The 23,951-nt window shown below is 38.8% G+C and overlaps 2 protein-coding genes across 6 annotated transcripts in view; both read left to right on the forward strand.

The window, feature by feature from the left end:
- Positions 1-10,032, forward strand: part of IFRD1 (interferon-related developmental regulator 1) — a 55,615-nt gene extending 45,583 nt beyond the window's left edge. For 3 of the 4 annotated variants that reach the window (XM_011999210.1, XM_011999212.1, XM_011999209.1), the window contains 4 exons: positions 904-1,038; positions 5,092-5,220; positions 5,642-5,737; positions 8,274-10,032. In XM_011999210.1, coding sequence (XP_011854600.1) covers positions 904-1,038; positions 5,092-5,220; positions 5,642-5,737; positions 8,274-8,363 — 450 coding nt within the window. In that variant the 3' untranslated portion in view covers positions 8,364-10,032. The remainder of the gene's footprint in view (positions 1-903; positions 1,039-5,091; positions 5,221-5,641; positions 5,738-8,273) is intronic. The other variant, XM_011999211.1, reaches the window with a different exon arrangement.
- Positions 10,033-13,672: 3,640 nt separating this feature from the next.
- LSMEM1 (leucine-rich single-pass membrane protein 1) lies at positions 13,673-23,840 on the forward strand. Of its 2 annotated transcripts, none has more exons than XM_011999207.1 (4): positions 13,673-13,798; positions 17,642-17,773; positions 19,696-19,824; positions 22,572-23,840. In XM_011999207.1, the coding sequence occupies exons 1-4, from the start codon at positions 13,738-13,740 to the stop codon at positions 22,700-22,702; spliced, it is 453 nt and encodes a 150-aa protein (XP_011854597.1). In that variant the 5' UTR covers positions 13,673-13,737; the 3' UTR covers positions 22,703-23,840. The 2 variants fall into 2 exon arrangements, with proteins under 2 accessions (XP_011854597.1, XP_011854598.1); XM_011999208.1 differs by lacking the exon at positions 13,673-13,798 and adding an exon at positions 13,809-14,153.
- The last annotated feature ends 111 nt before the right edge of the window (positions 23,841-23,951 follow it).

Consider the following 23,951-nt stretch of genomic DNA (forward strand, 5'->3'; position numbering starts at 1 on the left):
ATCTCCTGACCTCGTGATCCACCCGCCTCGGCCTCCCAAAGTGCTGGGATTACAGGCTTGAGCCACCGCGCCCGGCCTAAGTTAAATGATTCTTAACCTCTAATGCAATAAATGTTAAACATGTATGAATAAACTAGAACTGGAGATTGCCCATCTCCTGGGTTCTTAGTAAGAAGTATCTGTTCTAGTTTTGATCAGCTAAATAAGTTTGACTCATTTTTTAGATTTTAGTGTGGTTGTAAAATGGAGTTAGGGAATAAAAACACCACAAATAAAAGAGACTTCTTAAATGCATAGCCACGTTAACTATGACAAGGAAGCCCGTAATCTGCTTAAGGTCACAGCAAATTTCAATACGTTTTGCAGCTGTGCCCCAGAAAGGGATTAAAACTTGTTCTTGCCTTAAATAATTTAATCACCTGAATTATGTGCTTTATTGCTTATTTGCAGTATGGCAGTAAATTAGAAAGTAGGTGCTTTAAAAGCACTACTAGTAGCTTTATGCCTTTGGCATAAGAATAATTGGAATTCTGTGAATGTTTGGTTTGGGGATTGGGAAGCCAAGGGTGGAAGCTATATTGGTATATCTGTCTCTCACTGAATTTCGAAATCCCAGTAATGTCTCATATATGGTGGGAACACAAGAAGTATTTGTTGGATGCATGAACTTGGAAGGGAAATGTTAATTGTTTTGCTGCAGTACATCATCTCGTAGTCAGCATTTCTGGGTTCGATTATTTCATGAAAATATGTGTTTATGTGTGCCTAGTCCCTAAACACCATGAAGATTTACGTTGCCTTATGCAACTGGATATTTTCCAAAGGTACACTGTTCTTTGTTAGCTCTATATGAGGTCAGAAAAGAAAAACAATAAAGGAAACAAAATTGCTTTTCTTGACCAGGACTTTTTTTATGAAGACATGGAGTCCTTGACGCAAGTGCTTAGGGCCTTGGCAACAGATGGAAATAAACATCGGGCGAAAGTGGACAAGAGAAAACAGCGGTCAGTTTTCAGAGATGTCCTGAGGGCAGTGGAGGTAGGCTTCTTAAATGCTGTAATAGCTTCTCGTTTTGAATTGGATTGTGTCAGGCTACTAAACTTGACAATTGGGCCATTTTGTTGATTGAATTTCACCTTTGAAAATAATATCTCATTTTACAGCCTAGCAGGTGTTTAACAATATAAGTGAAGACTTTTGTTTTTTTCAAAGGAAAATTAATGCTGATGTATAAAGATACTTTATTTTAGTTTTTTCTTTTAAATCAAAAGACTCATAGTGATAGAAATGTATTTGACCTTGGTGTATTTGTCATTTAAACAGTGGTGCTTAGCATATACATTCTTAGTGTACAGTGTTTTTTGTGAATTTAGTAAGTTATTGCCTACCCCTTAGACTCCAACCCAGCTTCATTGTCTTTTATTTGTTTATTTATTTATTTATTTGAGATGGCGTCTCATTCTGTTGCCCAGGCTAGAGTGCAGTGGCACGATCTCGGCTCACTGCAACCTCCGCCTCCCGGGTTCAAGTAATTCTTTGCCTCAGCCTTCTGAGTGGCTGGGATTACAGGTGCCCACCACCACGCCCGACTAGTTTTTTGTATTTTTAGTAGACACGGGGTTTCACCATCTTGGCCAGGCTGGTCTTGAACTCCTGACCTCGTGATCCACCCGCTTCAGCCTTCCTAAGTGCTGGGATTGATTACAGGTGTGAGCCACCGTGCCAGAGCTCTTCATGATCTTTCTAGGAAAGCTGGAGGCTAAAAACTGAAATAACAAAACCCAGCATTTTAACAAGGCCACTTAAAATCTTTATCTGATGCTTGAATTTCTTCTATAATTCTCAAACCTGTTTCAATCTATATGGCAAATAAATTGGTTTAGAATGCATGGCTAAAATGAACTATAGGACAAAAGATAGTCTCACTGGAGAAAACTGAAAACTTTAATAATTGTTTTTGGTAACCCAGGTGAATATTTTTTGTATTTAAAGGGTGTGTTTCTTAAGATTATTGCTATCTGATACAGCAGTTATTTTAAGAATATCTTTAAAATGTCATTCAACTTGATGTGTGTATGAAAATTTAAAATGAGAATTTAAACTGGAGATAGTGAGACCCCACACCAGATCCAGTTTTAATATGTTCCAGGGAATTCTTATATGTATCCTACTTTCTTAATTTTAATCTATTTTTAAAAAAGTAAAATCTAGGATACAAATTAGATCCTTTGGCATTTAAATACTTTGGTTAATGCTGACTTACCACATTATAGTAGTATTTTGTATTTACTCTGGATGTTATAGTCTAAAAAACAAAAAACCTAACTAGAGCAAGTATCCATATTAAGAATTAAAATTAGTCTTATAATTAGTGTGGCAGTATCTCTAAAGTAAGCCATTTTCTTTAAGTAACTATAAACTATTCCTATATTTAGATTTGTTTTTGAGATACTACAGTCTTCAAAAACATGATGACATGTCCTAGATTTTCTGGATGGACCTGATTCCAAGTTTTCTGCCCTGATGCGTCACCTTTAAGTAGTAGATTGTAAGGGTCTCTACTGGCCGTCAGACTGGGCCAGCCATAGCACTCAGTACTGATTATTCAGAGGAAGACACAAGTGACATTTCAGCCTACACCAGTATTAACAGCCCGTTGTTGCGTATTCCTCGGACACTATTAAATGGAAGCCATTCCTATGCCATAGTGATCTACCTGCCCACCTTCTTTTCTTCATCTCAGGATCTCTCTTGTCCCTCCAGCCTCTGCTTCAATGCACCTGCCTGAGAAAGTCCTGTCCTCAGGACCTTGCTAAGGGTTGTTTCTCTTTTTCTTTCCACTGGAACCTAACTTTTTCTGGAGTACCCAGCTTCTCAGATGGGTCTTTTAAATGAAGGTTGCTCAACTGCCACAAAGGAGATGTAAACATCTTAGGTGTCGTAGTGGCTGCCGCACCATTTCTTTTCATTTAAAACCTTTCTTGAGGCTCATGCATTCCTCAAATCAGTGAGCACTTAATATTTTAGGTGTTTTGCCATAGTTTTCTTACTTCATTTCATTATACCTCTTAAGCAATAGAATTGTCTCCTTTTAAAGGAGAAATGGGGACCAAAGCAATAGAGAATAGTTAAGTAGCAGAGCTGAAATTTGAACCCACTGTTCTGTGCTCTTTGAGCATGGCCCAATCCTGTATACAGATAGGTCAAGTGAGAGAGTAACCAGTTTCACTTAGGTCTGTCAATTAGGTCCTTGGTGACCTTTATAAGAGCAGCTTCAGTGGACTGATGAGGGAAAAGCCAGATTGAAGTGGATTGAAAAGTGAGAAGTGATTAAGTGAAGATGGTATGCCTTGACTATTTTAAAAACCTTGGCTGTAATGGGAAGGGGAAGAGAGTTGATAGTTGGAATGTAGTGGCGGATTGCGGGAAGGTTTGTTGTTTTGTTTTGTTCTAGATAATAGAGACAATTTATGGAGAAGGAACCAGTGGAGAAAGGAGCATCTGAAAATGTAGTCTGTTTCTTAGTATCCATGAGGCATTGGTGCCAGGATCCCCCTCAGATACCAAAATTTGAGTATTCAAGTCCCTGATATAAAATGGCATAGTATTTGCATATAACCTATGCACATATACTTTAAATCATCTGTAGATTACTTATAATACTTAATACAATGTAGGTGCTATGTAAATAGTTGTTATACTTTATTGTTTAGGGAATAGTGAAAAGAAAGAATAGTCTGTACGTGTTCAGTGTAGTTGCAATTTTTTTCTGAATATTTTCAATCCATGGTTGGTTGAATCCATGATGCAGAACCAACCAGATATGGAAGATTGACTATATATGTAAAAGATTGGGATTAACCTTGAATTGTGGAGGGACAGAAGTCTATCTGTTACCACCGGGAGAGACGATAATAGGTAAGGATGCTGATGACTTTATAGAGGGTTGGTGGGAAATAGTTCTTTCCTGGTGCCTTACTGTTTTCTGAAATAAACAAGGTTAAAATAAGATAACTCTGCTGTTATTTATTTTTGAGCTGCTGTTACGCACCAGATGGTCACTGTGTTTGCCTCACATGCGTGTCCTCTTTTACACCTGTAATAACCCTCATGCAGTGTAGGTAAAGATGGCCCCATTTTACGGGCAAAGGAACAGACTCAACAAGGTTAAGTTACTTGATGAAATCACAAGCCCGCAAATTTGCCTGTCTGTGTTGTCTAGAGTTGACGGTCTTTTCTATTACATTATATACTTTGTCTGCTGAGTGAGAAGGGGCTGAGGTAGATGTCTGGAAGGCAGGTGGAGTGGTTTTGTCCTTCAAGTTCCGTCTCCTTTCTCCTCTCTCTGTGGCAGTCAGCTTCTTCCTTCTTGGTTGCTCTGACATATTCATGATTTACTGAAGAATTAAGTAACCAGTTTTCTTCTTAACAAGTTCTACCACTATTCCAGCTGACTTTTCTTTATCCATCTAACTTTTATTTCCGTGTCATTTGGGCTGCACTCCCGTGGTTATACCTTTGAAATGGTCTTCTGACAGAATTGTTCCATTACTAATTCTTAGATTCTAGTGTTACCTCTTATTTTCTTATAAACCTAGCCTGAAACCTCTTGGAGCCCTCTGGTTGCTGGACCTTTCCTTTTTGCTTGGTCAGTTAACCCTATTTACCCTCACTTTCTTCCCTGGATCCCTGCTGATCATTTCACCACCCCCTGTTTGTGGTGCCATTGTGTTTTCCTGACTGTTTGCAACTTTCTTCCCTCTCCCATCCTAGGCCGTTAAAAACACCTGACCTTTTCTTAAGTTTGTTGAGACATGTTGAAATTTAAAGATGTTCTCAACAATGTGGTTTTGTGCCTTAATAGTTATTGAAACTCAGTTGAGCCTTCAAATTGATCAAAACTAGACCAATTCTGTACCCTTACATACAGGATAGCAATAGTTTGTCTACATCTCAGGTATGACAGTATCAGTTTAAGCCATATTGTTAATTTATCTCAGCATGTATATGACTGTTTAGAAATTGTGTTTACATAAGATCCCTTTGGGCCATTTTAGTGCCTGTGGTAATTTTGGTTCTTCCATTGGTTAGGAACGGGATTTTCCAACAGAAACCATTAAATTTGGTCCTGAACGCATGTATATTGATTGCTGGGTAAAAAAACACACCTATGACACCTTTAAGGAGGTTCTTGGATCAGGGATGCAGTACCACTTACAGGTAAGTATCATCCTTTCTACGTATTTGCTTTTAAAGTAGGGAGCAGTCTTGAATGTAGCTCACTTAATTGGCTTTTGAAATGAATTAGGTATCCAGAGTGCTTCCATGTGTTAGAAAACAGTAAACTTATTTTTGAAAGTAGACTTGAATAAATCTGAAGCTGTTCCTTTTTTTTTCTCTTTGTATTGTTGAAGTTGGGTGGACTGTTACCGATGTCCGTATGAAAGCAAATAGCTTGACATAGCTTTCTCAGATTCAAGGCATTGAAAACAATTTGCTCTCATATTGAGAAACAGAAAATAAGTGATCTAAGTTTATATCTGTAGGTTCCACATAACTTCTGTTAATCAGTCACTCTATCTGGTGAAAAAGAGCTATAATGTTTAATACTGAGCTGTACCACCTTTTTCTTTCACATAAGTCAAATGAATTCCTTCGAAATGTATTTGAACTTGGACCCCCAGTGATGCTTGATGCTGCAACACTTAAAACGATGAAAATTTCTCGTTTTGAAAGGGTAGGTTTTGTTTTTATTTTTAATAAAACTAAATGCGCCAAAACTTTGATTCTGTCTGGTTTCACGAAGTTAGCTGTGTCTACCTATACTTGGGAGTTTCAGTTTCTCATGATGTTTCATATAGAACAGCTGTACTAAAGATATAGAAAGCATGTAGAGTGGGGGGGCATATATATACACACACACACACGTGTATATATATATACACACACACATAATACACTTGGATATGTACACACACACATATATATATATGTCAGCCTGGGTGACAGGAGTGAGACCTTGTCTCAAAAGGAAAATGGAGAAAATAATATTGCAGCTTGTTTGCCTGTGAGGTATATTTCTTTCATTTTATGAAACATATTTTGACAACACATTAAAATGTAATATGTACATATATATTTTACATATAATCCTATCTTAATATAGGAATGATGTTCATATTTTGTTTCTTTTTATTCTATGGAGTTTTTATGTTTAAGAATAAGGATTTACATAGTCCTTTTGTATCAGATAATAGCCTACTAAGTGAAGTACCAGACTCATTTTACAAATGAGGAAACTTAAGAGGGTTTGTAGCATTAAATAGTAATTAGTATGTTGGTTTTTTTTTTTTTGAGACAGAATCTTGCTTTGTTGTAATCTCAGCTCACTGCAACCTCTGCCTCCTATGTTCAAGCGATTCTCCTGCCTCAGCCTCCTGAATAGCTGGGATTACAGGTGTGCACTACCACACCCAGCTAATTTTTGTATTTTTAGTAGAGACGGGATTTTGCCATGTTGGCCAGGCTAGTCTCGAACTCCTGACCTCAGGTGATCCACCCACCTTGGCCTCCCAAAGTGCTGGGATTACAGGCATGAGCCACCATGACGAGCCTACATTTCAGAAATCCTTAATTTATGTATATTATTTTGTGTTGAGATGAAATTCACATAACAGACTATTTTGAAGTATACAGTTCAGTGGTACTTATTACATTCATGATGTTGTGCAACTCTAGTTCCAAAACATTATCACCGCAAAAGAAAACCCTCTCTTTCGCAGTCGTTTCCCTTCTGCTACCCGCCGCCACTGGCAACCACTAGTCTGCTCTCTGTCTCTGGATTTACTTTTTCTGGAGATTTCATATAAATGGAATTGTATAGCATGCAACCTTTTGTGTCTGACTTTTTTCATTTATCATAATGCTTTGGAAGTTCATGTTGTAGCATGAATCAGAGAGCTTTATTCTTTTTTGTGGCAGAATAATATTCCATTGTATGGATATATATCACATTTTGTTTATCCATTGTAACAGTTGATGGACATTTGGGCTGTTTGCATCTTTTGGCCATTGTGAGTAGTGTTGCTCTGAACATTCACATACAAAAATTTTTTTTGAAAGGCTCTCTGCAATTTTGGGAGGTATTACCTAGGAGTGGAATTGTGCTGGGTCAGATGATAGTTTTACATTTAACTTTCTCAGAAACCACCAAACTCTTTTCCATAGCTGCCGCACCAGTTTACATTCCCATCAGCAGTGTAGAAAGGTTCCAGTTTCTGCATATCCTCACTAATAATTATTTTAATTACAGCCATTCTGGTGGGTATGAAGTGTTTAATTACATTTTATAGAACATAGTTGTTTCTTGTATGGCATTTTAAGTTTTGTAAGAAACATTAATATTTTTACATACTTTTCTCTTTTGAATAATTTTTTTTGAAGAAATCCCCTGCATAATGTATTGCCAGATTACCTTCCAAAGTTACTCTAATATTGGAGACAAGATTTAAATTGTCTCTAGCAATGAATGAAGGCATGTAGTTGTTACACAAAGATTTGACACCTTCAAGTTTTATAATTTAAAAAATTTAATTAGTATTAAAATGGCACCTCATCACTTTTTTCCTTGTTGTTTTAATTGACAGCCAAGTAGGACTGTTTTCCACATTAGTCATGATTTGTCTTTTCTTGGGTGAAACTAAATGTTGATGTCCTTTTTTCACTGTTGTTTTTTGAAATTGTCTTATTTTCTTGGTGTTTTGCAAGTTGATTAGTGCTTTTCTGAATATGGAATAGCCAGTAACTTTTTTTTTTTTTTTGAGACAGACTCTAGTTCTGTCACCCAGGCTGGAGTGCAGTGGTGTGATCTCGGCTCACTGCCACCTTTGCCTCCCGGGTTCAAACGATTCTCCTGCCTCAGTTTTCTGAGTAGCTGAGACTACAGGCATGTGCCACCACGCCCGGCTAATTTTTTGTATTTTTAGTAGAAACGGGGATTCACCATGTTAGCCAGGATGGTCTTGATCTCCTGACCTCGTGATCCACCCACCTTGGCCTCCCAGAGTGCTGGGATTACAGGTGTGAGCCACCTCACCTGGCCCCCATTAACTCTTTGTTTTTCTCCTTCATTCTTTGTGTGTATTTTATAAACACTTAAAGGTTTATAGGTTCAAATTAGTTCATTTCTTTTCTTTGTGACTTTTACCCTTTTTCCGTTTTATAAGAGTATCTTAAGTCTTACTGATGCATGTTTTTCCTTTTCTTCATTTCAGCATTTATATAACTCTGCAGCCTTCAAAGCTCGAACCAAAGCTAGAAGCAAATGTCGAGATAAGAGAGCAGATGTTGGAGAATTCTTCTAGATTTTCAGAACTTGAAGACTATTTTCTAATTTCTATTTTTTTTCTATTTCAATGTATTTAAACTCTAGAGACGGTTTTTATCTTGGATTAACTTAGATAACTTTTGTAGTAGGAGTTATATTGCTTATAATTTAATGTACAGTATTGAAACTGGTGAGTTCTGATTATTAAATATTCTCTGTAAATCAGTAAACATGTATAAAGTGTTTGTAATGTCATAATTGGTCATAATTTATTTACGAAGACAGCAAAAAACTTTGATTTCATGATGGGGAAAACTGTTAGCCAAAGTTTAATTTCTTACACTGTGGTTGTCAAAAATACTGATTTGCTATAATGATATATACATACAAGATATTTAACTTAATATCTTAGACAAGAGTTCTGGATACAATTTTGGGATCTAGTTCCCTGGAAAAGCTGCTGTATTTTTAATTTTTAATGGAATGTAGCTTTTAAAATCCTGTCACTGGCATCAACAAAAGGAATTATGCCATGAGACCTTACAGTTGTACTTAAAAGCCATTCAGTTCAGCTATTGGGAGTTCACGATGAATTAGCATATGCCAGAAAGGTTGCTAACCTTAACGTCTGAGAGCAGTAACACTGATTTTATCTGCTGTATGAAACTTTGTGCATTTCACTTTGAAATAAAGATTTTTTTCACACCGAAAGTGCGTCTCTTCTAATAGAAGAAACATTATTTATGGCTTTGAGGTACAGAGTCCAAAATGACTAGGCCAGGTGGGTAGGGAGACAAAACTTTATGTATATATTTGCAAACATTAAAGTAGATGAAAAGAATGTAACAATACATAATTGGGATTAAGGTTTCTGACTTTCGAGAATATTGCTGCTTGGCAACGTGCAGTGGCTCATGCCTGTCATCAGCACTCGGAGGCTGAGGTGGGAGGATGGCATGAGCCCAGTTTGAGACCAGCCTGGGCAACAGCGAGACCCTGTCTCTACCAGAAATTTAAAAAAAATGAGTGTGGTGGTGTGTGCCTGTACTCTTTATCTACTTGAGTGCTGAGGCAAGAGGGTAACTTGAGCCCAGGAGGTCAAAGCTGCAGTGAGCCGCGATTGTGCCACTGCGCTCCAGCCCGGGTGACAAGAGTGAGGCCTTGTCTCAAAAGCACAACAGTAAAAAGAATATTGCTGCTTGTTTGCCCATGAGGTATATTTCTTTCATTTTGTGAAAAGCGTTTTGACAGCACATTCACATTTAATAAACTTTAGATTAAAATACATAGTGCAAGCAATGTGCCATTTCAAATCCATAGACTTGTTTCTTTGATATTCTTGGTGTAGGTCACAGTGAGGAATAGGGAAGCATATACACTGTAGGGAGAAGTATCAAAATCATTTAAGGTCTTTTTTCCAAAGTAGTGTTCCTCTCCAACATCCAACAACTCTTGGAAGTCTGGTGCTCCCTCTAGGTGAAAATCATTTGCTGTCGTATGGAGTCACTGTTGCTGAGTTCCATCCCCCAGTTACAGTACAGTGGAAAACAGGTTTAGAATCTAGAACTTGTTTGTATGTTGTCACTTGTTATATTCCAAGTAGGTTAGAACCATGGAAAAGAGATTGCAAATGGTATAGTTTCTTCTAAATATTCAATTGCATATATGTATGTATATGTAATTATAAATAAAAATGAATTTTTATTGAACTGTTACATGAACATAGGTTTTTGTTGGTTTTTGAGACAGAGTCTCGCTCTGTTGCCTAGGCTGGAGTGCGGTAGCGCAATCTTTGCTTACTGTGACCTCTGCCTCCTGAGTTGCTGGGATTACAGGTGTATTCCCTCACACCTGGCTAATTTATATTTTTAGTCATGATGGGGTTTCACCATGTTGGCCAGGCTGGTCTCAAACTCCTGACCTCAAGTGATCCACCTGTCTTGGTCTCCCAAAGTGTTGGGATTACAGGCATGAGCCACTGTACCCAGCCTGAACATAGTTTAATGGTACTTAAAGGCTAATACGGAAAGCCCCTTGCTCCATCCTTTCCCATTCCTCAGTCCCATCCTGGGAGATACTCAGCCTTCAGTTTTTTCTGACTCGGTTTTTTCAGCCTTCAGTTTTTGGTTTTAGTTTTCTAAATAATATGATTATACAGCCATTTATTTTTTAGGCATTTGTCAACTTACTATTAAGACAGGTGAAAATTTCTTTTATCCTTTCACATCCTTCTAATATTTTGATTAGATCATGTACTTGTTTGCTTAACTGTGATCATACTTGTATGTTCACTCATGAACTAGTTTAATGTGCTTACATTTTCATTCTCATACAACATTTTGTCTTGGAGTTAATTGTCTTATTTTTTGGCTTTTTATGCATATCATTGATTCTTCCCAAACAGTCCCAAATAAATTTGTTACAACTTTTCTTGATTCTGTACTTGTTTCAATCTAGACTAATTTCTCTCATCCAGTTGTACAGCAGTTTTCCGGAGACAGCACTATCGTGAGAATTTGTTTTTCTTTCTCTTGAATTGGATCCCTCATTTTCTGGATCCCGTGTCTTAATTTACTACTTTGTTAACATGGAACACTTCTTTCAGTAGTTACTTGGGAATGAGTGTGTGAGAGATCAGTCAGTTATTTAGTGACTTCATATTTCTGAAAGATAGTTTGCATGGTATAAGAAATTGTAGGTGGAAAAGCAAATTTGGAATTTTTGAAAATTTTGACAAGTGTAATCAAATTCAGAATTTTGAAGGCATTGCTCTATTCTAATTTGCAAAATCTTGAGACATCTGATGCAGTTTTTATTTTTGTTTCTTTGTTTTCTCAGAATCTCTTTGTTTCTCATGTTCTAAAATTGCATGATACTGTTCTTTGATGGGTTTGGCAACCTGGAAAATATTAAGTTCTTGATCTCTCCCCTTCCTCATTTTCTTTGTTCTGGAACACTATGACATAGTGGAGCTCCCAAATTGAATCTTGGGCTGTATTTTTTTTTTTTTTTTTCTGTCTGGGATATTTCTCTAAGACAATTTTCCAATTTGTACTGCATTTTATTTTTGGCTAGCATTAAATTACTTGTCTCTGTGTAGCTCCACACTTCACTCTTGCCTCTAAATCCTAGGCCTCCCTGAATTCTGCAGTCAGTCCCACTGCCACTCATCCGCGATAGCCCTGCTAAGGCAGATACCACTCTTCTTACCATGTTCAATACATTTGTTGAGCTCTTCCGTATTGTTTCTTCCTATTTTAATTTTTCTGGTTTGTAATTTGTACTCCTGCTTTTTTACTGGGCCTTTGGGAGGAAGAAGGTATAGAGTGTTCATTTGCATGTTGAGTTTATATGCAGGTGACTTTATGAAACTTGTAACTGCTAGACAAGGATGGCTGGGTGTTCAGTGTGTAAGAATGCTTGTGTTTTTTTGAAAGTAGAAAAATGCTGTGTGATAGACTAGTTGTTCATTGCTTGATTCTTGATTAATTTTGTCTACTTTCGTTATTTTGAGGCTCAAGCATTTTGAAGTATTCATTGTCTGTGACTCCTCTTTGATGGGTACTAAATTTCCTGGGAGTGAATTTAGATATCTGAGATGTAATATATGAAAGAAAAAGCAAATGCTTGAGAATGTCCCTAGATTAGACACTTGATGTGAGAATATTTCTTTTTGTGACCCAAAACTTTTTCTTTTGAGATGAAGTTTCGTTCTTGTTGCCCAGGCTGGAGTCCAATGGTATGATCTGCCTCAGCCTCCTGAGTAGCTGGGATTACAGGCAAGTGCCACCAAACCCAGCTAATTTTGTATTTTTAGTAGAGACAGGGTTTCTCCATGTTGGTCAGGCTGGTCTCTAACTCCCGACCTCAGGTAATCTGCCTGTCTCAGCCTCCCGAAGTTCTGGGATTACAGGTGTGAGTCACCGCGCTTGGCCCCAAAACTCTTCTTAAAGGTGGCCTTGCAGGTACATTATAGTTAAAATGAAGTAGGTTGTCTTGCTTTGTTCTTAAGTGGCTCTCCAGAAGTCTAACTGGTCTAGAGGCAGTCTTATCCCCCTCACTGGTGTATAGTTGAATTCAAACTTGAATGCGAGGTTTGGGTTTACATCTCATCTCTGCCACTTACAATCAGTGTATCCCTCAACAGTTAAATTCCTTAGTCTCCATGTTCTTCCCCCTTCAGGGGAGGTTAATATTCCACAAAGTTAGAAGATTACAGGAGAGAGGGAAAGTAGTAAATGCCCCAAAATGAGGTGGTTACTTCTATTGTATCTTCGAAGGATAGATGGCTTAAGGCAGATCAGGTAGTTGGGAGATTTCTTAAAATCAGCATGGTAAGAGCTAACATGAACATTTTCATTATTCAGAGAAATATGACATAGCTTTTTAACGTATAATATGTTTCTGAGAAAAGTTACTAGTTATATTGTCTTCGTCCAAGAATTGGTCTTTGGGTACAGATGAGGCTTGAGAAAATGACATTCCCTCTTAGACTAGGTAGTGTGAAGGGGGAAAAAAAAATGACATTCCTCTTCCCCCAAAGCAGAGTGAAGTCCGTATGGGATATGGGTGTAAAGAAAATTTTGGACTGGGCGTGGTGGCTCATGCTTGTAATCCCAGCAATTTGGGAGGCTGAAGTGGGTGGATCACTTGAAGTCAGGAGTTCAAGACTAGCCTGACCAACACGGTGAAACCCCATCTCTACTAAAAATAAAAAAAATTAGCCGGGCATGGTGGCACATGCCTGTAATCCCAGCTACTCAGGAGGCTGAGGCAGGAGCATCCAGAGGCAGAGGTTGCAGTAAGCTGGGATCATGCCCCTGCACTCTGGCCTGGGTGACAGAGCAAGACTCCAACTCAAAGAAAATTTTGTGGAACACATTTTCTCACTGACATGAAAAATGTTTCAAAGATGAATAATGTCCATCAAGCCATGGCAATGGAAGTGAGGATGATAAAGGATTGCACAGGTGTGTACAACCTCACTGTTAGTATCCTGCTGGGATAGTTGGTCTCCTCATCACTGTAGCATCTTTTATGTACAGCAGAGGGCAGAAGCTCCTTGGCATGTATGTGAGGGAACCGCATAAATGGAAGGCTGATATTCCTGAGAAGGGAGGATGTGCAAACACTCACAGAATAAAGCCTTTGTAAAGGAAAGGCGGCTGATGAGATGGAGTGCTTCCTTCACCTGCGGTGGGTCTGTAGCCATGAAATCTCCCACTCACAATCGTTTTTTGTAGCTACTGGAAGCACTAGGCCTCTGACCTGCCATCATCCTTGTTATGATGTCATAATCATATTCTGTCCCTGTTTATTGCAGTTCTCTGGTTTGTCTGGAGTGTTTGCAAGTCAGTCATCATAGTGGCAGCTTCTGCCTGCTACAGGATATTTATATATGGAAACATACCATGGCAGGAGTGCTGGAAAGGTGGTGTCAGCTTACACAGTTGCTTCAGTCAAATAAGGACGGTAACTTCAATCCAATAAAAACCTCATCAGTTACCAACTAAATCAGGACATGGTGTTTTTTGTTGTTTTCTTTTTAAAGCATAGTTTTAGTAATATGTTTACTAAAAACCTTAGACATTATGAAAAAAGTCAGGATTTGGAATCTTACACTGCTTGGCTAAATTAAGACTAAATATAAACCAACAGTTTCATACTGGGGCTTATGGGCCTCATAGGAGCACCTGTATGCTGAAGAAAGGCAAAGAGAGAACTACAGAATTTGTAGAAACGTTTTGTTGTAGTTGCTTCTGAACAATTAGTTTTTGTTTGTTTGTTTTGTTTTTCTGGTAACCTAGCAGTCAAAGCTCACATTTTTGTAAGTAACTTGCATGCTATTACTCTACTGAGACTGAATTAGTATTATTGAGTCTGGGAAGTTTTTGTTGCATGTGCTGTGTTTTTCAATTTTGATAGAAATGATTTAGACTTGATTTTAAAAATTACTTCCTGAACATGAAGAGGCATTGACTCGGAAATGAAATTAAAGAACAAATTACCATGACTTATTCAATAAAACTGCTTATTAGCTTTGAATTATGCCCTATTATAACTATTCTGATTTTGTGTCAAGCAATACTGTTGTGAGTTATTTCTATGGTTTGATACCAAGCACCTGTGGTTAAAAAAATAAAGCACAAGGCAATTTTTCATAGACAATTATCTTTATTTGTCGGAATATTTATTTGTAAATAGCAAAATAATTCTTAAATGACAAAAAAATCAACTGTTAGCAGTGATCTAAACCAGAGGAAAATGAAATTACTTACATGTTTCCAGTCAAGGTATAAGAAAGGGTTCTGTTAAAGGGATTCTGCTTTAGCCAATCTTGGTGAATAAGAAATTTGCACACTGGAGTTGAAAAGGAGGGTCAAGTTAGTGTGATGAAGAATAGCTAGTAACACTGGCTTCTCCAGGCTTGCTGGTTGTTCCTAGATGCCCTCATTTGGAGATGCCAAAGATAGCAACTACTGGGTGTCAAACAGCTGTGGGGCCTGGTTTTAGGGCCATGTGACCTTGTATCCATTTACTAGCAGACTCATGAGTCATTTGCAAGTCATCTGCAGGCGCTTGGAGCCCTGGAACAGCACCCAGCTCAGTTTTCTGTGCTAGTTCTTCATTTTTCCACTTGCATGTTGCAGTTCATTTAAAAAAAATATTGGAATAGCATATATTTACATTGTGACTTCACTCTAAAGAAGACATTTTCTTTCAGAGCACATCATGGCTCACTAGGTTGCTGTCTTAGTTTTTTTGGAGTCACCTTTTGAGTAGATAGCAAGACCAGTAATTTGGAGATTTTATTAGCTGTACTCTTAAAGTCAGTTTTTGTGGCTGTGATTTTTTAGCTAGGTCTCTATTTTGTAAACATTAATTAAGCCTCAGTATGAAACTTAAGCAACAGCAGATACATTCCTGAAGGGGAAGCTAAGGCTCAAGGCTATTAAGTCAGAGATCCAAAAATGAACCATGCTTCAGTTACCACACCTAAAATAGAAGCTGTGTGTGGAACAATGGTCCTGTGATGTGGCACATAAAAGTTTTTTCCTGGTCAAATATTACTGTTTCGTCAAATATTAGTATAAATAAATGATAAAATATAATACACGTCTAAAAGAATTGTTTTAAAATCTGTGACTATGCGTGAGTGAATATTTTGGGGCCTTGGATTTATCTGCAAAAGGATAAGATTCTAAGGCCTTTTTACTCTATTTGCTGCTGCTTTTTAATTTTTTAAAATTGTCATATCAAGTCATAGGAATGCTCTATGAAGTATATTTGGAATTCAGTAATATCAGTAAAGTGCTACGGTAGTATCTTATCTGAAAACAACTCAGGGAATTGTTCGTTCTGATTAATTAAAATTTCAGGATAAGTGAAACATACTTTTTTAGCTTTAACTCTAAAAAATATTTTAGTCCACGACTTTTTGAGCTCACTTTCTTAGCTAAGGTTCTGGTAGCATATTTTTCACAAGTACCAGTAGTTTTAGGTATTACTGGGAAACTGCTGGGGTTTTTTGTTTGTTTGTTTGTTTTTTAAATATTTTAGACTATAGTTTAAGTTGCTCAGTAAATGTCTGATACTTTTTCCCCCATATCTTCTTTAGGTGTATACTTTTTAAATTTTTTTCTGAATTTGGTTTCTCCCAACTCTATATTTCTCTTCATTCTGTAGTTGAGTTTTAAAGGAAATTTTTGCAATAACAGGAAGTACACAGTGTGTTGTCAAATATGCACAGGCACCATATTTATCGCATTGACTTTATAGAGTCCAGATAGACATTACATGAGGATTTTTATCCTCAATCTTATTTCTGTTCATGTACTTATTATTAACTGCCTCCAATTCTTTTGAAAATGGTGAGATTTAAATCCTAAATAAACATTTCAGGTGTTCCATCTTAACGTAAGTCACCAACTTCTAAACCTGGCACTGGGAATTTGAAGAATAGGATTGGTCCCTACTCTAAGGAGTTTTCAGTCTATCTGGGGAAATCAAAGATGTAAGCAAATAAGTGCAATAAAATACTATAGATGTTCTGATAGAAGAATGTAAAGAATCCAACAAAGGCAAAAGGAAAGACAGGTTTGTTCTGTCTTCTTAGGGGAAGTGATGTTTGAGCTGAGTCTTGAGGCAGGATTAGGAAGGGATATAGAAAAGAAAAGTAGCACAAAGCAAGACTTAGTGAACGCTGAACAGAAGGCCTGATTCCAGCTCTGCTACCAGGCAAATGTGTGATCCTGGGCGTTCACCTCGCCGAGCTTCCATTTCCTCATTTGCGGAAAGGATGGGGGCTAAAGCACATCTAACACCATTTCTAGATTGAAAAGTCCTCTGTCATGATTAGACTCGATAACCATGAAAGGAAAAGCTTTTATAGTAATTGAAGTTTGTCTTCCTAGAGCCTTCTTTTCACATAATTAAATGGCCACAAGTTCTCTGTTGTGCTAGAGATACATCTCCACGTAAACCTTTTAAACTCACCAGGCTTTTTTCAGTGTTGCTTGCAGTTGTGCTGTCATTAGAGAATATTACTTTTAATATTTAATAAACCTCAAGCTATTTATTACATAAGTGACCTCAGTCTAAGGGAAACCCAGGTGGAAGAGATCTTGGAGGTCCTGAAGTCTAGCAGGATTTCTCTCTATAGCATCTAAGTTTGCTAAGATTGTTGTCCTGGGGACTCACAGTCAGCATCTTATGGCTAAAGGAAATGTGTGAAGGGAAGGACTTATATGCCATATGGAGGAAGACTATAAGAATTGCAACTTTCTGTTGAAGCCTCCTGCAATTAGAATGGTTCATGGTAATATTCTCTTCTTTCAGAATGTTTTATGGCCACTGCTGACTAGCTTAATTTTGTGTACCTAGTCTTCTTGCACAAAGGGGATTTGAGGCATCTCACCAGAATATGAACAATGTAATAAAAGAGAAAAATTTAAAAATCAGTTACAAAACAAAAAACAGATCCAGGGAAAGTATAGGCAGAACTGAGAAATCTGAGGAGGAGAAAAGAGAGTTTGCAGAGAAGCAGGGTGTACACAGATGTAAAATTCTTAAAATTGGGCCACACGTTTGACTGTGAGCTTCCTGGGAAGCAAAGCAAAAAGAACGATTACAAAGTGGTCCACAGAAGGAAATATTTTTTTTTCCGGATAAGCCAAGTTCTCTAGACCCTTAGCTGAAAATAGTATTTGTGGGTAGTTCTTCATAGGCCCGTATGGCTTCCTGATGGCTGTGCTTCTTGTGAAGTTGAGTTCACAAGCCTAACCTCTTGTTTTTAACATCAGTGTTTTCTTCCAGGGACAATGACTCATTCTTCCCAGGACACTGGTTCTTGTGACATACAGGAAGATGGAAAGCTTTATGTGGTGGATTCCATAAATGACTTAAACAAATTAAACCTCTGTCCAGCCGGATCGCAGCATCTGTTCCGTATGTGTGCTGGGGAAGGCAGAGCGGCCCTTCCTAGCTTCTAGGCTACCTAAAAATAGCCACTGCTGACTGGATGTGTGGATGTGGTGGGGGTGGAGTGGGCATTAGGAAGAGGTTGGCACTGGAAATGTTATTTGCTGTTAGGGAAGTTTTGCCTCTGTTTTCTGAACACTTGACAGGATTATGGGCTTTCTTGGCTCCAACACAAGATTTGAACTCTTGACTTCAAATATTCTGAGATCCTGGGGCCTCAGATCTCTGGAAAGGGGTGGAGCCTGCAAAGCTGGACTCCTGGAGGCTCGCTCATCCCTCTCCCAGTGACCATGGCTCGGTTACCGATGGGGACCGCTTCCCACAAGAGTGTTGTTTTATAGCAGATTTGCCAAGAGAATGCGCAATCCAGAGCATTTTCTACTTACAAATTACAACTTGCGCAATTAAGGGTTGGAAAAAGGGGGTGGGGGAAGCAAAATAACATCTGCTAAATATTAAATGTGTATCTTGCCTCCTAAATATTATAAATGAGCTCTGTCAGATCACTCTGAGCGCCATCTTTTCTAGCTTAAATGCTGACATTCAAACACCAGTGTTAATTGCTCACTTGCCATTTGTTTCATATACACTCTAAACTTGTTGTCCCAATGTTATATCTATCATTTCCTGTCTAAATCCTTTCTAAATTCCTCCTTTTTTCTTCATTTTAATAAGTTCAAATTTTCAACTGTTTATTGCAGTCAGTCTCAATAGAAGTAGAAGTTTGGGCATCAGCCTACACTGTTGCTTTGATTAGGAAGCAAAAGTAACTGAAGGGTATGGCATAGGATGTACTTACAAGGCATGGGACATAAGCCACCCATCTGTCCATAATCACGTGGCACAGTGAGTGGGACCAATTCAACGTAGGAGAGTATGCAAAAAGTAATCCGATGATCTCCACTGCCCCAGGTTTCTGTGTTGCTTATTCAGTTTAATCTGGGTGTTATTAGGCAAGCAGACCCTGCAAAAACGGTGATAAAATGCAGACAATTCTTGGTTTGAGTGAACCAGCTGTTGATAAAATGTAACTGCATTCTCAGTTCAACTGCAAAGCATTTAAAAGAACCTTGCTTCCAGGGCATATCCATCCAGAAGACAGCTTTAAGAGAACAATAAGATCACTTGGACACAGGAAGGGGAATATCACACACCGGGTCCTGTTGTGGGCGGGGGGGTGGGGGGATAGGATTAGGAGATATACCTAATGTAAATCATGAGTTAATGGGGGCAGCACACCAACATGGCACATGTATACATATGTAACAAACCTGCACGTTGTGCACATGTACCCTAGAACTTAAAGTATAATAAAAATAAATAAATAAATAAATAAAATTAAAAAAAAAAAAAAAGAAACCAAAATAGGTCAGGGCCGTTTTTGTTTAAATGGATGTAGGCTTAACTGATTATTCCTATAATAAAAGAAGTTTCCAGGGAGATATCCCAGAGCATTCAATTGAGTCTTCCACCCGGCATAGGTGTCCCACACCCAGTTCTGTTTTACTCCTGGGTTACTTTGGGAAAGGGTAGTAATAGAATTTCTATCACTCTTAGCCTTTAACTTCTATATTCCCTCCCCCAACACACAAAAATTCATGTTCTGCTATTTCAGTGTTAAGACAGCCTTCAAAGAACTTTCCAAACAGGTCTAAGGAGATAGCTTAACCCTGCTTATTCCTTGAATACCAATAGAGAAGAAGGTAAATAATTCACAGATTTCTCTCTGCCCAAAGACATTCCTAAAACAGAAGTCACTTTCTAGGCTTGTCAGAGAGAAACTGGGTGTATCCATTACTCATGGTCTAACAGTGGGGTACTGTTCAGTTCTGCTGACAAGTTGTATGCTGAGCAGTTTTTGTCCTTGTTTTTTGTTTGTTTCGTATTAGCTCTAGAGGACAAAATCCCAGTCCTTGGCACAAACTCAGGAAATGGAAGCCGGAGTCTGTTTTTTGTGGGGCTGCTAATTGTGCTGATTGTCAGCCTGGCACTGGTTTTTTTCGTGATATTTCTAATAGGTAAGTACCACCACAGATTTCTTTTTTATTGCTTGTATGCATTTATTCATAGCTGGCTGACTTTGCTCCTGCAGAGTTTGCACCCTCCAGTCAATGCTTCCCGGTGGTCAATGCTTACATTGAAAGAAGAAGGAACGCCTCGAGTGAACCCTGCTGGCTGAGGACAGGGTCCCTTGGGCACAAACCCACTGTAGAAGCCCACAGTGCCAGAAGTCCATGAATGTGTATGTTGAATAATTCTATAGCACTTTAATTTCTCACTTGGAGACTCTAGCTGCCCAATGGAAGGCAACTTATTCTGGTTGATTCTAGCTTTACTTTATCCAATGCCCAGATTTCTCCACTAAATTCAGATCTATAACTCATAGTCACATTGAGGCTTTGAACTGAACTCGCTCCCAGGTTTTCTCACTTGCATATCATCCTAGACATCAATGAGAAGCACTTGAGGGCTTGTACGAGGCCCCAGAGACAGTGTTGGAGATGTATAAATGTGGCTTCTTTCCAATTTGATCGTGTTCAGGCAACCTGCTCCTAATATAACCTGCTTTGTCTGCTCCTGGCCTGGGCCATGCATGTTGTGACCTTGAGTGGTGACTCAGACTTCCCCACCTCAGCTTCTCAGTCAAGGATCCTTCAAGCCTCCAGCACTGCCACCCTCTCTGCTTTGGATGTGGGAGGGGTGCTGTCCACCTGTGGTGCTGTCGCCCCGTTCTGAGCATTGCCTCTTCCCACGGAGCCCACAAGTTTCCCCTCTCATCTGGAATTATTTTAATTCTCTTCCAGATGACTTAAGAGTAGATGGAGCCTAAGGGAAGGTGTCATCTTTGATACCTTTTTGCCTGGGTGTACTGCACCATCATTTCTTCCACCCCTGAGTGCTTTATAGCTTTTGGAAGGGCTCTAATTTAATCTCATTCAGGATTAGAGGAGGCAGAGATGGTGATGACGATGAGAGGAGACAGGTGGGCAGAGTTCATGATGACCCTTTCACCACTTCCAATCCCATTTCCTCCCCTGAAGACTCCTCCCTCCTTGCAGCTTGAACGTCTTTAGCCTCTGGAGAAAAAGGGACTGGGAGGGAGGGGTCATGTTTAATTGCTTCTCTTGCACCTGGCTGATGCCCTTTTGCATTTAGAAGCTAACATGAGAACTATTTTTACAATAGTTGCAAACTTGCATCTGATGATCAGTTAGGGGAGGCTTGGCTACTGAACCAGCAATGCCAGAAAGAGCACATGGGCTAGTATTCTGAACCGTTACTCCAACATAAATTAATGCTGGCCATGTCATTCTACCACACCCGCCTGGGGGTAATAACCAAGTTAAACTGTTAGGAAATTTTAGGTATGTCTACAGACATGTAAACACCTCCCCACCCCGCCAAATTCTTTTTTTCTGTGAGATAAGTAGCAAGATTGAGGGAAATAATACTAAATGCTGTATATTGAGTCATTACTCTGTCCCAGACACTGTGCTAAGCCCTTGATACCTCTTTGTTCACAACCTCGTAACAACTCTGTAGTGTAGAATCCATTATTATTATTATTATTATTTTAAGATGAAATCTTACTCTGTTGCCCAGGCTGGAGTGCAGTGGTGTCATCTCAGCTCACTGCAATGCCACCTCCCAGGTTCAAGTGATTCTCCTGCCTCGTCCTCCCAAGTAGCTGGGACTACAGGTGTGAGCCACCATGCCCAGCTAATTTTTGTATTTTTAGTAGAGATGGGGTTCCACCATGTTGGCCAGGCTGGTCTCGAACTCCTGACTTCAGGTGATCCTCCCGCCTTGGCCTCTCAAAGTGCTGGGATTACAGGTGTGAGCCACCGCACCTGGCCAATTCCATTATTATTTTGGTTTTATGAATGCTGAAACTGAGGTTTAGAGAGATCTATTAATGTGCCCAAGGTCATGTTGCTAATAAGTGGCAAATTGGGGCTCAAGGACACTCCACTTGACATCAAAGACTATATACTTTATCAACATGTTCCACTTGTATGAATAGCATATTTTATATTTGCCTTGAGTGTTTTTTTATTGAAGACAAAGTCATATTAAGTGAGAAACAGAAAGATCAGGTGAATAAAGAAGAGTATCTTTTTATTGCACAATTGCTCTGTATTAGATACATTAAGTTTATTATCTTAAATCTTTCCTCTAGCCATCTTAGAAAATTTAACTCTGATAAGCAACCTCAAAGTGTTCCATTCTGTATCTTATTGCCAAAGGTCTTGTGTATTTGGAAAATATTGTTTTTCCATTCTAATGGGTGGTCTGAGGGGGAATGATTACACAATCATTTTGGGCCGGTAATTCAGAACAAGCAGACTTAGGTCAAAATAGGCTGGAACCCAAAGAATGTAATTTCTCAAATAAGGAGTGAAAACCTTTTTCTGAGAATGGGTCTCAAAATGAAGCAGCATAGCAATCTCGTCTGGGAGGACAATCAAACATGCCGACAGTTTCCTCTGGTTGCTCACAGCAAGGTCTTTTTTAGCCATAATTGGTGTGAAGTTGCCAAAGGTAGCCTAGGCTGGCACCAAGAGGTTGTAAAAACAATTCACTGGCTAGGAAACTTCAGTCTTCACCAGTTTCTCTCCTGGGCTTCTGGCATGCATGGAAATGGGAACAGGGGATTTGCCAAGAGTGTCTTTCAGCATCAGCTGAGCACCAGCGCGGGGCTCTGATGAATTTCAGTGGAACACAGTGGAAACCAATGTAACACAGTCTGTTTTCTGTTTTGAAGTTCAAACTGGAAACAAGATGGATGATGTGTCAAGAAGACTAACAGCTGAAGGAAAAGACATAGATGATCTTAAGAGAATAAACAATATGATTGTAAAGCGACTCAACCAATTGGACTCTGAACAAAACTAAAGAAATTATTTTCTGAGAGCAACTGCTAACACCTTGAGCTTCTTACTTTCCTGGGAGTGTACAGGGTTAGGAACTGAGAAACTGCACTTCTTCAGGCAACAGATGATCTGGTCAGGGAACCCACCGCTGGGGCCCACTTTCTGCAGCAAGATGGAATCAACCCCAAGGCAAGTGGGTATGGGAATAGCAACTAAAAAGGGGTGAACTTGTCTCAGCCCCCTTTTATGGTAGGACACTTCATCTTTAATGGGGTTAAGGGTGGGCGGCTAGCAGGGAGGAGAATCAACAGAAGGCAAGAGAACTTGACTACGGACATACAGGTTCTTACCGAAGGAGCTTTGCTACCAGAACAAATTCACTGTGTCAGTGAAGTTCATGACATCTCATGCACCTTTACAGATGCCTGGGAAAGCCTGAGAAATTCATTGAGTTTTATGTGTTGAAGGGAACCAGGTGATTACTCTTTTCAATAAGATGGATTCTGCTCAGGTGATTAGAATTTAACTCTATTTCCCCAGGGACAGCAATGGGTGGGCCCCAGAGCTAGTTGCTGTCTAGTGTTTGCTGGTGAAAACATGAGCAGTAGTTATGGCATTGGATCTGGTTATGTAGGGTTGGAGGTTGAAAGGGAAAGCCTAATTAATTCAACTAATGTTTATTAAGCTCCTACTCTGTGCAAATCACTCTACTCTAGAGGAGCTTCCATAAGAGTGCAGGATAAAGAAAGGAGATGGACAGTTATATGTAATTATATAAGCTTCGTTTACTTTGTTTCTCATGAAAAAACCCCTTTGGTACCCTGCTGATTGATTTGGAAGAAATCTGGTAGGTTTGTGGCCTTTGCTAAATTACGCTAGGAAATTATGTAGTTAGAATATTTGGAACCTGCATTAGTTCCAGCAACGAAAGTAAGACACACAGCATATAACATAAGATACAGCGTGAAATAAATGAGTTTAAAAAGCATACGAGTCTTAGAAAATCTTTTATTTAATATAAAAATATTCTACCAGTCATGAAGAATGTATTATGATTTTATCATTTTGGGTTGATCAAAAACATTTGGGTTTACTAGGACATTAAACATTCACTTTATAACACTAAATAGTTAATGAAATAAACACATTTTGCTTATCCAGTTTTGCACTCAAAAACCATTTGTATTGATACTCTTTTTCTTAAAATTGGTAGCTATCACGCAGAACATTGTTAAAATGAGAAATTTGCAATTACTGGAAAATCTTTTTTG

Source organism: Mandrillus leucophaeus, unplaced genomic scaffold, assembly GCF_000951045.1.
Source record: "Mandrillus leucophaeus isolate KB7577 unplaced genomic scaffold, Mleu.le_1.0 Scaffold588, whole genome shotgun sequence".
Taxonomy (NCBI): domain Eukaryota; kingdom Metazoa; phylum Chordata; class Mammalia; order Primates; family Cercopithecidae; genus Mandrillus; species Mandrillus leucophaeus.

Excerpts from the sequence above, each read along its gene's own strand:
- LSMEM1 (XM_011999207.1), top strand. The coding sequence starts at position 13,738 with ATGGCAGGAGTGCTGGAAAGGTGGTGTCAGCTTACACAGTTGCTTCAG. Across the intron at positions 13,799-17,641 it reads GCTTCAGTCAAATAAGGACG|GGACAATGACTCATTCTTCC; the intron begins GTAACTTCAATC and ends GTTTTCTTCCAG. Across the intron at positions 19,825-22,571 it reads TTTCGTGATATTTCTAATAG|TTCAAACTGGAAACAAGATG; the intron begins GTAAGTACCACC and ends TCTGTTTTGAAG.